General features: G+C 42.8%; 1 protein-coding gene across 1 annotated transcript in view; it reads right to left on the minus strand.

Moving 5' to 3' along the window:
• LOC131226222 (WAT1-related protein At5g07050-like) overlaps positions 1-14418 on the minus strand; it is a 43249-nt gene extending 28831 nt beyond the window's left edge. Inside the window, exons 1-3 of the mRNA XM_058222003.1 lie at positions 14200-14418; positions 13601-13663; positions 12584-12700 (exon numbers count right to left, since the gene is read on the minus strand). Of these exons, the coding sequence (XP_058077986.1) occupies positions 12584-12700; positions 13601-13663; positions 14200-14402 (383 nt within the window). The 5' untranslated portion in view covers positions 14403-14418. The remainder of the gene's footprint in view (positions 1-12583; positions 12701-13600; positions 13664-14199) is intronic.
• Between the last annotated feature and the right edge of the window lie 278 nt (positions 14419-14696).

The following is a 14696-nucleotide window of genomic DNA, read 5'->3' on the forward strand; positions in this document are numbered from 1 at the left end:
CCAACACCATCTATCTTCCGTTTGAAAGGCCGAAATCAAATCTTCGTTGTTTCTTGGAATTTTTCCACCTAGACCTTGGTAAATGGGCCTGTGAGCTTCCAATAGACGATCCGGATCAGACCTTTAATGCACGGTGGTGGCCCACAAGAACCCAACCGGAGCTCTGTTCGGTTGCTGGTGAAATCAAAGAAAACAAAAACTTCCGTTTCTGCAAAACAGAAAATGGGTCAGCATTTCTAGTGTGTTGCTGGTGTTCGTGTAGTGTATGCACATGCACTAAATGATGGGTCCACCATAATGTCTAGGCGAAATCCGCTCCGTCCATCCATTTTTTCATCGTATGTAAGGGGCTAAGACCAAAATTGAAGCATACCCAGATATCAGGTGGACCTAAAATTGACGATTTATGGGATGATCTATCCGTTAGGCCACTTCCACAGAGATCAAAGAGCTGAAATTCGACATGTACGGTTAATTTAGGGTCTTTAGGTCAGATATAAATTTTTGAGCCAAACGAATGATGAGAACCCTGTGATCTTACATTCTGGACAAATTTCATGCCTCTTAAGCATGAAATACTAGATTTTCTTGAATCCCGGGCATGTAAATTCTTCGATCTCGGTCCTTTGGGGTCCGTCCCTTACCTTGGTGATTTGTGAGTGTTAAATCTATACTTTTAGTACCATTTTCCAGTCCAAGCTCCTAAAGTCACCTTGCATCACAAACACGATTAAATTATGGCGTTAAACAGTATCATGCTCGTAAAATCCGGTAATAACTGGGATCTAATATGCAATATTCAACCCTCAATAAATCACCTTAGTTTCTGCCCTGCTGTTTGAACCGTGGTCGTAGCCGGTGTGGAAAGCAAAGATGAGGGCTCCAGAGCTGTCCCTTGCAACACCACCACCACTAAAAAGACCCAGATTGCCAAGAGAGGAGCCATCCACATTCACTTTGATCCTACCAGGGGAGGGGCGAGTCCAATGGACTCTCTGGAGGGATGAGGGACAGGACCTAGTCCCAGCCAACCCCAGGCTACTGAGGGCCTCAGCGGATGATGGATTTAGGGGTAGGAATGGATGGGGCCATAGCTCTGATCCAGCGCAGGATGTTGGGGAGGGACTTGTCTACACTGATGGTAGTACCTTCGAAGCGAGCTGAGTTCCTAGCTGTCCATATTTCCCACAGAATGCGAGACGGCATGAGGCCCCGGAGGGTGCGGAAAGGGTCAACCGTGGAAGCAGAAGCCCACCAAATGGAGGCTCTACCTAAAGTTGACTGGGCTGAAGAAGTGGTGGGGATGTGGAAAAACACACCACATTTATGCCAAAGGTTCTGCGCCAGGTCACCAGAGGAGAATAGATGCTCAATGGATTCAACAGAAGGGCTCAGGGAGGACGGGCAGTAATTGCATCTAGATGCCATGGAAACTCCTTTATCCTGAATTCTGGTGTCCACTGGGAGCGCACGAAGAAAGATTTTCCAGGTAAGGATGGACATTTTGGGTGGAAGGTTGGAGTGCCAAGCCCATCTGGACCAATCTAGAAGAGGGCCTGCTAATCTGCATCATCACTAGGCTGAGGCAACAAAGAAATCACTGGTCTTGGAGTGGATCCAAGTTCGGGTGTCGTCAACAGGGGAAGTACAGAAGCCGTCATCCAAATTAAATGTGGTAACGTTTACGGGGGAAGTACAGAAGCTGTAAATAGACTTCCAGCTAATCTAGTGATAACGTTTACGGGGCCCATCCCAGCCCCAAAAGAAGGCTGCAAAGGATTTCTCCAGCATATCCAGAACACCTACGTGGATGTCAATAGCCGCTAAAGTGTGGACAGGGATGCTATAGAGAACATGATTGATCAAGGTGAGATGACCCTCTTGAGAAAGAATGCGACTGCTCCAACCTGATATGCGACGAGAAATGCTGTCAAAGACTAGCTAGAAATAGACATTTCTGGGTCTTCCCTTGAAGATTGGGATGCCAAGATATGTAAAGGGAGGGTTCCTTTTGTTAAATCCGAGAATACATTGAATAGATCTCGCTCTCGCCTCCGATTTTTTGGCCAATGTAAGTAAAAAACTTTTGCTGGTGTTGATTTTCATGCTAGAGGACTGGTATATGGTAAGGAATTCTTGGATTTTTCTAAGGGATTCACTACTATCGTTGGCTAGTAGAACTGTATTATTAACAAAAAGGAGGTGCGAGATGGGGCAGATGCTTCTACGGGTGAGGAAGGAACGGCAGAAGCCTCTCATGATAAGATGTCTATAGCCTCTACTGAGGACGTCAGCCACAATGATGAATAGGGCTGGGGAGATGGGGTCGCCTTGGCGGAGGCCTCTAGAGGATTTGAAGAATCCATTAGGTTCACCATTAATGAGAATGGAGAACCATGAATTAGACCAGTATCTTTTAACGATCGCAATCCATGTATTATTGAAGCCAATTTTCTGAAGGACGGCTTTGAGAAATCCCCAATCCAGCCTGTCGTACGCTTTTTCCATATCAATCTTTATCAGAATGTTTCCTCCCCTGACTTTCCGATTAATATCATGAAAGATTTCTTGGGCTACCTGTCAGCAAGAATCTTTGTAAAAATTTTATAAACATAATTACATAGACTAATGGGGCGAAAGTCGGAGAATTTAGATGGTGACGGGGTCTTTGGAATAAGATAAATGAGAGTGAAAGTGAATGCCCGCGGAATGGTGCCACCTCTGAAGAGGGAACGAGCTGCAGCTAGGAGGTCTTGACCAACCGTGTCCCAGCAACTGATGAAAAATGCACCTGATAGCCCATCCGAGCCAGGGACACTGTCTAAAGGGATCCCTTTAACTGTGTCCCACACCTCCTCAAGGGAAGAATCTTGGAGTTGAGTGCGATTGTTAGCAACCAAAATTAGAGAGGGAACGACGTCCAAAAGCGCAGCAGGAGCAGGCATAGGATCAACTTGCAAGAGGGCTGAGAAAAAAGAAACCACTACCTGCCTGATAAAGGAGGGATCAGACGCCACAGACCCATCGTCCATCGTGATATTGGTAATAACCGATCTTCTGGCTTTCCTGGAAGTAGTGTTGTGGAAGAATTTGGTGTTGCGATCACCTTCCTACAACTAGTTGTTTCTAGATTTTTGCTTCCAGAAAACTTCTTCACAGAGCTGAAGGTGGGCTAGATGATCTTTGGCTGCATTGAGGCTGATCTGAGTATCTGGATCATCAGTATTCTGAGCCACGAATTCCAACCTGTTTAGGTGAGTTTCAACTTGTCTTAGATTGTAGAAGATGTTCCCAAATGTGGTTTTGTTCTAGCTTTTCAAAGCAGCCTTGATATTCCTGATTTTGCTGTAGAGAACTAACATAGGGTCGCCTATAATGTCCGAGGTCCAGTGTAACACCCCGTACTTTTTAGTGCTCGAGTGTTACCCGATAACCTAATTTAGGGAACTACTCATCTCCATTCTAACCTAAATCTGACGATTAGAAGAAATCTTCATCTATGGATGAAGCCATCCATTCGTAAATTTTCGAGTTGGACCATCGGATCATCGGGTCCACCGCTTATTGGGATCTTAAATCATCATAAAGTAGGATCCAATTTGTCAAACCTATCGATCATTAGGTTCACTGCCCATTACTTGACCATCCTTATCCCAACTTATGGAATGTATAATTGGGACTCACGTTAATAGGCCCTGAGAACCTATAAACAGTTAATGATCGAATCAGGTAACAACCTGACCGTGTTAAAATTACATGTAATCATCAATTAGACACATCAATCAAGAATTGTAGACCACACGTTAATCTGTTACTTGGTTGCATAATTTGGCCATAAAATAGAAAATATATGTATATACTTACATCTATACTCTAGATAGTCAGTACAGTAATTAGGACCATAGAGGAGAAATATTATAATGATCTAGCCATTTGACTATAAAATCAACCATTGGATTGCCCGAGGCCATCAACTAAACACTAAAATCCTCATTGTATGGCCCACTGAACTTTGGATCTACATCATCCTTGGAATGTCAACTGTTAATTTAAATTAATCGATAACCAAACGATTAAGACTCATGTATTGTGGGCCACTTACAAATTAAAATAATATAATCATTTTGATCAAAGCCGGTAGGAGGCTGATGGAGCGAATAAATATTGCTCGCGGGATGCTACTCAAATAAACAACTTAGAGAAAAATAATAATGATATCAAAACATTAAATAAATAAATAAAATATTATAAATATGTATTAGGCCATAAATCCATAATCCAGCCATTAATTTCTAGTTAAATGACGTCGTGGACCCTTATTACTGTTGATTATCAATTTCAGAATGATCCGACTATCAGATCAGCAGAAATCTATAGTTAGAGCTAAGAATTTATCTAGTATGGCCCACCTGACTTTTTGGATATACCTGAAAGTTTGTCTGAACCTTGAATTGGGCCTTCAAAATAAATGGACGGTGTAGATTGCACTAACCACCATTTAAACTCCACTTTTTAGACCTGTGCATGTTCACAGTTGGTGCACACCCGCAGTGCACCGGACTGGAAATTCCAGTCAAATCGGGTTGACCCGACTATGACGTGAAAAAGGAGAGCTTCTTTCTCCCGTTTTCCCGCCTGGCCCCTGTTTAAACGGAAAGCTTCCGTTTGCGTTAACTATGGCCCACCATCCGATCACGTCCGAGAAATCCAAACCGTCCATCAAGTCAGGTGGGGATTATGAGAAAAACCTTGAGGCTTGTACGTGTGAACGTATCCAATCATACAAACGATCTTGTCCGCAAGGGGCGTTGCGTGCGGCGGTGTTCTTAAACAGACTTTCCGTTTCTAGCTCTATTAGCTGGCAAATCTGAGAACCCGTTCTCACATCCTGACCATGCGTCCAAAAGAATCCTAGCCTTCTAAAATAGGTTTCTTTTTCTACAAAGGATAGAGAGAGAGAGAGAGAGAGAGAGAGAGAGAGAGAGAGAGAGAGAGAGAGAGAGAGAGAGAGGATCCCATCCACTCCCGCCTTTAACAACCTCTCCAAATGCATCCTGGCCGTGGAAACTAGGGTGTCCTCAAGCCTCCAGCTTGGAGATCTCGCACGAGATCTCCTTGTTGCGAGAAATCCGGTCGTGGCTGAGAAACTCGGAACCCATCGAGTTTTCATTGCTGTCCACCCAAAAAGTGGGTCCCACAACACTCAGGGAGAAAATCCAAGCCCTCTAGATACCTCAGAACGAAGGATGACCCACCCGATCAATAGATGTCATGATCGGGCCATCATCTTCTCCGTTGGCTGCAAGAAACCACCATCCTCTGGTGGGCCCCATTCGCTGATCTGAGACGTCCATCGGGTGGACCCATATGTCAGAAATCCATCCATGTAGTCTGATTACAACCGTGCAGGTATAATTCAGATATATTGTTGCTAAAACAGCTCGGATTAAACAGTTAAAAACTGTAACTAATCCCTTGATTAGTTGCAATTTCGAACCATCTAGAATGGATTGATCGAGCCTTATAAAAGGCTTCCTTTTAGGGCATTCTTTCCGAAAATGTAAAGAGAAAGAGAGAGAAGAAAAGGTGCCGTATGTAGGGCCGCATGGAGTCGAGTCAACTCGGTCTAGGTTGCAGTGAGTCGAGGCAGGCCGTGCTCAGTCCAGTTGCTGGACAGGTATTGCAGAAGGGAGAAGATGTAGAGAGAGAGAGAGAGAGAGAGAGAGAGAGAGAGAGAGAGAGAGAGAGAGAGAGAGAGAGAGAGAGAGAGAGAGAGAGAGAGAGAGAGAGAGAAGAGGGCGTGGCCGCTGCTCCTGCCGCACCAAGCTGGGCCAGGGAGATTTGCTGACCGAGTTGGGTGCGGTCTGGTCGAGTCCAGATCCAGCAAGAAGAAGATAGAATTGGAAAGAGGGAGAAAGCACTGTCTGAGAAGGAAGAATAAGATGAGGAGAGAAAGGATGGAAGACTGTCAAGTCGGGCTGACTCGTTGTGTACAGTCAAGTCGAACCGAGTCGGCCTGATCGAGTCAGCCCTGGTTGAGCTTGGGGCAGATTTTGAGATGAGTGGTTCTCGGCCTTGTTACAGGAGAGAAAAGAGAAGAGGAAAAGGAGAAAGAGAGGAGAACAAGAAGGAAAGAAAAAGAAGAGGTGAGGTTGGGCGAGTTACTGAGTCGACTCGGTTCAATATCGAGTCAGGTCTCTGATCCACCGACTGGACAAGTCCAGACCCTACTGGAAATTCTCAACAACAGAAGAAGAGAAGAAAAGAGAAACTAGGAAGAATAGGTGATGATGAGTTGAGTTGACTCAACAGAGTCAACGCAGGTGAGCTATTTTTACTCTCTTCACAAATTAGATCTTTGTCGTTAATTACTTTCATTATTAAAATCATTTAAAATTAGCAATTAATATCATCCTATTACTATTGTCGAAGATTATAATCGAGGTTAGAAATTTGTATTAGATGTACTAAATAGTGTTACTATCACCATCAATTATAACCCCTACTACTCATGTTCATCCGTTGCACAACTTAGACTTTAGAATTCTTGAAATGACTAACCTTAAAATGTAGGTTGGAGGTCAGATCTTGAGGTTAGATCTTAACTGTAGATGGTGTGCAGAACTTAGATCCAAACCGTCCAAGTTGCATTCGTACATTGGAGCATTCTTGTTGCAATCACTTAATTTAAGGTGAGGACCACCCTTTAAGCTTTATTACATCTAGATAATTGACTTATTTATTCGCTTTCATTCATATATCTTATCAATTGCCTAATATAGTTGGTTGCTCATGTTGAATTCGAATGTTATAAATACTTGATGAATTAAGTTTATAGTTAAATATTTGAATATGTGATGAATTTCAATTATCTCTATCCTATTTAAGGTCAATACTTTAGCTATGCATGTGTTATCAACATTATACATAGCAAAATTTATTATTTATGATTACTTGATGATGTTTTTAGGAAACCCTCAAACTAGTGGCCACTTGTGTCATGGATTAAATAAATTTATGTTATGGACTTATCATCTTATGGATCATTTATACCTATATAGCTTTTAGGAAATAATCCCTTCTTATCGTACCATTAAATAGAATATTCGGCCCTTGCGGCTTTTATGGAATAATTGCCCCACGTGACTTTAATGGATTATTTTATATAACCTTGCGATGGTAAGTTCCACTTGTTGGGCTACGATTGGCCACTAGTTGATTAGGTTACCTTTAAACATCTTATTCGTTAGCCTCATGAGCTAGGGACGGTGGAATGGGACACTATGCTTAAGCTGTTTGCCTATGCTGGGTGACAAACCCCCTATAGTGACCTTTAAGCTTTCTTAAATTGATTTTTTGAAATTGGATTAATAATGGTTGGGATAATCATGCATTCTCATGGCATATATTATTACGGTCTTTTCTGAGTAGTTAGTTCGCCTTGGGCGTACCTTTGTGTACTTTTTCGGGTGGCTAATTCTCCTTGGGCGATCTATATATATATATATATATATATATATATATATTTATATATAAATATATATATAAATTTATATATATCTATATATGGTCTGGATCGGGATAGTTCACCTTAGGCGTACCTTTATGTACTTTTCCAGGTGGTTAATTCTCCTTGGACGATCCATATATTTATGGTCTTTTTCGGGTGGCTAGTTCTCCTTGGGCATACCTTTGAGTACTTTTCCGGGTGGCTAGTTCTCCTTAGGCGACTTTTTACCAGCTGAATGTGCATCCCCGGGTTTGTGAGCATATGCATGCATCCATGCATTTAAATAAGATTATCTTTGTGTAATTTATTTAATGAATGCGTAACTGATGAACTTTATCTGATTTCCCTGATAATCATTGTGTAATATTTGTTATATACTGTCTCTGATAATTATGCTTAATTATCTTGATGTTGCGATAAATTTTGGGGGGTTATATCTCACTGGATAGCCATTGACGCTATCAAACCGTACTCAGTATGCAGGAGATGCAGATGACACGCATCCTGGCGTTCATATGGAATGGAAGGAGCCAGATGATCTTACGACTCCTTATTCCTAATTTCATTTGTATTTAATTTGTATTGTCATGTTTGTAAAAGTTAAGACATTGGTTTGTGTAAGTTTTTGGGTAACCACTTGAAATATTGGTTGTGTATTTGGACTCCCTCTTATACTTGATTTACTTCTATCCTGCTAGTTTATTAACTCTGATAATAAATTTAAAAAAATGTACGTAAAATTTGAGTTACAGTTAAAGGTTAACACACGGGTTTTTGAAAAACGAGTAGTGTACTCAGGTTTCAAGAACCGGGGTGTTACATCTAGGCACTACGAATCAGCTCCTGAAAATCTCCATGGAGGCACCACATGCGTTGGAATATGAATTGCTTGGGGAAAGGCGCAAATTGCGTTAGGAAAGAAAGGAGGAGAGGGGCATGGTCGAAGAACGGCCTGGGAAGATGCTTGACTTGAAATTGAGGAAATTTGTTCTTTTAGGAAGATTTACAGCAGATTTTATCGAGCCTAGCGCAGGATTTGGCTTGCCCACACTAATTATTGCCCTAGGTAAAAGTATTGCCAGAGAAACCTACATCAATAAGACCTGCTTTATTCAAGCCATCAGCGAATTCGGAGGTAGCCTAGCATCGAAAGGACCCTGTCCTCTTCTTTCAAAAGGAGACAGAACCACATTGAAGTCACCAGCGATCAGCCACAGATAGGAGCAGTTCGTGGCTAGCATATCAAGCTGGTCCCACAGGGACCTGTGAAGAATTTTGGAGCATTTGGCGTACACAAAAGAGGCAAGGGTTGGCTGCGGATTACTTGGAAAACTGACCATGAGAGATATCATTTGGTTTGAGGCTGCAATTTGGTCTACAGAAATGGATGAAGAGTGGAATAGTCACACCTTGCCACCATCGGCCGCATTCAAGAAAGAGCAGTGAAACCCAAGCTTCAGGCCGGTGCGAACTCATTTGAATCATTTAGCATTGGTTCCAGGATGGCAACAATAACGGGCTTATGAAGACGAATGAGACGGTTCAGGGACCTGATGGTGGCAGCATTGCCAACACCACGGGCATTCTAAATAAGCCAGCTATCCATGAGGAGTGCTCTCGGCAATGGCCCCACTGAACTTCGAATTTCTCAGTCCACTGATCCAGCGTCCATCTAGCTGAACCACCCGGGAGTTTTTGCGTTGACCTCTACCTGGTTTGGATGGTAGTTGTTGGTGAATTATGGGTTAGACAGGGGTCTGTTCGGATGTGGGAGCAGGGCTATCTAAAGGAGATAATGGGGTAAGGCAGATGAGTTCTGAAAGGGTGGCTGTTCTCAAGAGACCAACTTGGGGTGGGCTAGTGACGGTGCATTGACGGCTTGATTGAGCTGATACTTGCATGGAAGGGAGGTATGAGACATTGGCCAAGGGAACCTCAAGGGATTTGTTAGGGAGCATGGGAGTTTGTAGCTGAGGGTAGTGGAAAAAAGGGGACAAGTCTACAAATAGGTTCATGCCATCAATGACAGCATGCCTAATAGAGATAGGCAGGGGAAGGGAATGCCAAGGAACAAGAGGTCGAGATTTGGGATAACCTGAATGGGGAATACTTTGGTTAAGGATGGTAAGGTCAGCGGAAAGGGTTCTGATGAGGGGCTTAGGCCAAGGATGGATGTTGTGGAGATGGGGGTAGGGTGGTGAGGGCATGATGAATCAGTGAGGTGAGGCAGAGGTGTGGGTTGGATAGGGGTTAACAGGGGTGGGGAGATTAGGCTAGGCGTGCAATCAGGGTTGTGGGTTGGGAGGGTGGGAGTTGGAATTATAGGGGCTGAGGGTTGATCACAAGCAAGTTGAAGCAGGGGAGGGGGTAATAGGTCAAGAGTGTTAGCTGGGGTGGCTACAGGGAAAATAGACAGGGAGTTCTGGGTGGCATTATCACAAACAACTAGAAGAGGAAGCAGGGAGTTACCCAAAGGGACCTGTTGAAGGCTATTTGTGGAAGGAGATGGCTATTGGTGAGGACTGATAGGTGTAGGGGGCGATTGAGGAGCTTCATCTGGAGGTGGGGGTGGGTCCGGGGGGCGAACCGGATTCCGAAAAACTCTTTCTACTCATTGGCGAGTAGAGGAGGGGAGTGGAACTAGTGGATTGGAGGGAAGGGCATCCCCTGCAGGGAGGATGGATGGGAGTTCGAGAATGCCGCATATAGGATACTCAACGCCTTTAACCAACAAGATGCGAGTGTCGCTGGTGGCTGCTCCTGGATGAGGGATAACCTTCACCCAAGCTCCTATGAGGGAGAATCCTAACAACATCCGTCTATCAACCTCAATAACCTTCCCAAAGGTACTTCCCAGTCTAACAAAAGCTGATTTTAACCATGCGTGCATCAGAATCCCAAATAGGGAAATCCAGAATCCCTTGTCAATGGCAGAAGGACTCCAGGCTTCGATTCTAGAAATACCCATATTGGCGTGAAGAGCGTAATCAGAGGAGAAAGAAGATACCTCAGATCGAGTTTTGAAGGTGAGGAGGAAACTATCGGAGGCCAATCTGGCGACGTCTACCGCAAAAGCTGCATATTTGGAGTTCGCAAGACCCTAAAGAAGGTGAGACATTGGGATCCCATTGTCCAGTGGATGGCAAATCAACGCAAAGTTCAACTGATTTAGCTTCGCCTCCACTTCAATATCGTTCGCCTTAAAGGAATGGCCTTCAGCATGTTGAGAACGCACCCCATTCACATTACATATACCCCAAGCAGGATTTGAGGCCATGGGGTCAGAAACGGCTAGGCTAGAGTTCTGGACCAGGGTTTCTCGAGAAGGAACAGAGTTTCTTCGGGATAGGGGTTTGTGAGGGATTCCCTTGCTCGAGTTGGCCATGGCCACCATAAGGATATGACCATCCACACACTTGCCATGAAGGATGCCCACAGCTGCATAAGCATCTGCCGAGTAGAGAAATCTGACAAATCCATACCCCCGATGCTGATTGACATCCTTGTTCCAAAGGGTGTAAATGTTCGCAAGCTTACTGTATTTGGAGAAAATCCGATGAAGGTCCTCCTCCAAAGTGTCAAAGGTGATATTCCCAACGAAGAGGGTGAAGCCATGATGGACCGCTTCTCTCATTAGGAGGTCCCCATATTTTGTATAAGTATGTATGTATGCGAACACATGTATGTGCGATCGAGTGGTGTCATTACCAATGTAAACTAAAGGTGGTGCAAGGCAGATGTGTAATGTAGAGTGGGCCATAGATCTATTATTGTCATAACTAGACCGAAAGAAGCCCGAACAAAAGTAGATATAGTCCGTCAGTTCGGGGCACAATTATGGAAGAGTGTGAAGAGGTAAAGAGGAAGATCTCCATCTTCCTTAAGTTATTAAAAACCTTAAATCCACAAAGTTATTCTTGAATCCATAAGATAAAAAGGAAATTTTAGAATTTTTATTATTCAATAATGCTTAGACTTTTTGATTGCATCACTTATATAGAAAAAGTAAAAATTCTAATTAAGAGTTCTAATTCGACTAAATTAGAATTTAACCAAAATAGTAAAATTTATTAAATATAAAAAGTTCTAATTTAATTGTGCATGATGATTCCTAATATGATTAAAAGCCATTTTTAAGAAGACTGCGTATATTAAAACTCTAAAGTGAAGGTGATACGCCTAAATTAAAACTTGCTGAAAATAGTAAGTTTTTCTTAAATATGTAACTTCAAATTTAAATGAGTTTTCTTGTGAAATGGACCGATGCAATCTACCACAAGGTCAATTGACATCGGATACAGTAAAAATTCATAAGTAGTGCGTCCTGGAACAATAGTCAATCGAAAGTTACCGTTAAAAGTTTTTTTAATTTACATTTAGGATGACAATTTATTCCTATCTAGATTGAATTTCTTTGACTTGGACATGCCCAAGGCCCAACTGTGCCAAGGATAAATTTGTGGGCCACTCTCTAATAATGTGAGGCCCATGCATAAAAGCCGTCCAACGTGTTCATCAGATACATCACATTTTTCTTTTTTTTTTATTTTAATAAAGAAGTGGGCTTCATCAGATACATCACATCAAATTACCCCATGTGCATGAATAGGCCTAATCCAACACTCAAGTAGACGACAACACAAGGCACAACGTGAGAGGGACGTACGCTTGATTTACACGGGGGTTTGAAACATCCTGATTCTCATCCTGACCCTTCATCCAAACCAGATGAAGGTTTTGAATGGACTGAATTTCACATATAAAAGAGGGTGAGTCCACACAAATCAAGGCTGGATGTTTCCTCCCAACTCATTCCTTGTGTTATAACACCTTGTTGGCGGATCAGCCTAACGTTAGGGCCCTTTGGGTAACATCCGATCAATGCCTTGGATTGAAACGAAAGGAAAAAATAAAAATAAACATGAAGGGATACTGGTTGATCATAATCAAACCCTATAATAGACTAAAGTTGAATAGAATTCGTGAATTAGACTCCAATTAATTGAAATAAGGCTTAGATGATGATGAAAAGTAAAATACCAAGCCAGTGGTTAGGATGAAGGTGGTACTTACCTGAGAAGGACTGCCAATAAAAAAGTCAATGAAGCGATGGTGTTGACCATGGTTGCCGTGAAGGTTGGAGATGTGTATCTTAAGCTCACAAAGTACAGGTTTAGTGATAAGCTGACCCTGTAATCAAAATTCCCCAACTATAATGTGTTATTCCTGTTTCCTCCCAATGCAAATCATATGGTGCAATCGCTTGTGTAGTGTTTGTTTCAACGTCATTTATCTAGTGGCCAGATATGTACCATCGTCCAAAAATGGCTTTGATAGGTATTGAAAATATGGATGCAGATTCGGTGAGGCAGGGTAACAGCTCAGTGGGTGAGGCCCTGGTCATGGGGCCCACCTAAATGTATGTAGTATATCCACACCTAAATGTTTTGTCAGCTCATTTTTTAGTATTCTTCAAAAAAGAGGCAGATCCAAATCTCAGGTTAGACCACATGGTAGGGATTGAATTTCTAAAAATTTCTTGGGGGCTACAAAAATTTTGGATTAAGCTGCTATTTATGTTTTCCCTTCATTAGGTTTGTTTTAACTTATCATACAGGTTAGATGGCAAATAAACATTATAGTGGGCCCAGGAAGGTTTTAATATTGGGTTTTTCAATCACCACTGTTTTCCTGTGGTGTGATCCACATAAGATTTAGGTCTGCCTCATTTTTACCCCAAAATGAGCTGGAAAAATGGATGGATGGCGGGGATGTACAACACATACATCCAGGTGGGTCTCACGGTCAGGGCCTCACTTACTAAGCTGTTATCCCTTCCTCACCTAATCCGTGCTCTGAAAATATACACGTCAAAATAGATAGGCCAATGCCCTACATCTCTTGTCCTCCTACGACGTTTGCCATCAACCGGATTTTTGGGTCGTGCATATATTAGATGATCGGCTCGATCTTGCACACATGCTTGTTTTGGATATTAATGACAACCATCCGATCAGTATTTAACGGCTATTAATTAGTTGTCAATTAAGTATAGTATATATTTATGTTGATTGGAATATGGATACTCACCCAAGAAGAGAGAGTAGAGATATCTCCAGAAACAATGCGAGTGTGAGCTTTGGCCTTTTTTCCCTGCAACGAGAACATGTAAAACCAGTAGTCAACATGTTGGAGCTGGACACAACTCTTCCCTCTTTGGTAAGGTATACTGTATTTCCAACCGTCCATTTGAAATCCAAGCATTGGATGCCTTTGATTGTTTAGTAATTAAGGGTGCTTTTCACAGCATTTGGGCATCATCAGATGAATGATTTTCCAAGGGTTAGCATTGATTTTCTGGGCTCCCCACACATAACCATACCTTATCTGGGCCATTCATCAGATGTGGGCCACTGTGAAGATGCCACGCCCATACATCGTCTGGGTGATAGGGGCGCAACAAGGATGGATGATTGGAAAGAAATGACCAATGATCCATATTCGTTTTCCCATGTGACCCACTTGATGAGTGTGAATCTTGTTGACTTTTGGGCAGCTCATATTCATGGGGGACACTCATCAGATGAGTGGCTCGGATTGCACACACGTGCTATGTTGGCACATGTGTTGCAGATTGCCTGAGAGAGAGAGAGAGAGAGAGAGAGAGAGAGAGAGAGAGTTGCACTCACTTCTCAAGGAAATAGGCAAAAGGAAACATGACAACACCAGCTACAAGGTGTCTGTAGGTCACATAGACGTGAGGATTCATTCCATGTTTGAAAGAAGCTTCTGAGAAGAAGTTAAGGAATGTGTAGCCAAATTGAGAGAAAACCATGAGAAGGTGTGGCTTGAATCTCTTGTAAATGGCTCCTATTCCACCCCTACAACCCATTGTATGTGTTCTATGGCCTCAGCATGCATGAATACAACACAAGCAGCATAAACTCCTTATATACACCTCAAGATGATTTGGATCTGATTTCTCCTTCCTCCACTCTTTCTATCCTATTCTCCTCACCAAATTGCACGCGGATTGCCCGTGGCCCCGGACGGGGAAGTTGCGGTGTGGGGCCCACAGAGATGTCCATTACAAATCCACTCTGTCCCTCGTTTTGCAAGACAACAATTAGACAGGAATCTAAAAATCAGGCAGATCCAAAACTCATGTGGGCTGCATCACACGGAA

This window comes from Magnolia sinica, chromosome 14 (genome assembly GCF_029962835.1).
Source record: "Magnolia sinica isolate HGM2019 chromosome 14, MsV1, whole genome shotgun sequence".
Lineage (NCBI taxonomy): Eukaryota > Viridiplantae > Streptophyta > Magnoliopsida > Magnoliales > Magnoliaceae > Magnolia > Magnolia sinica.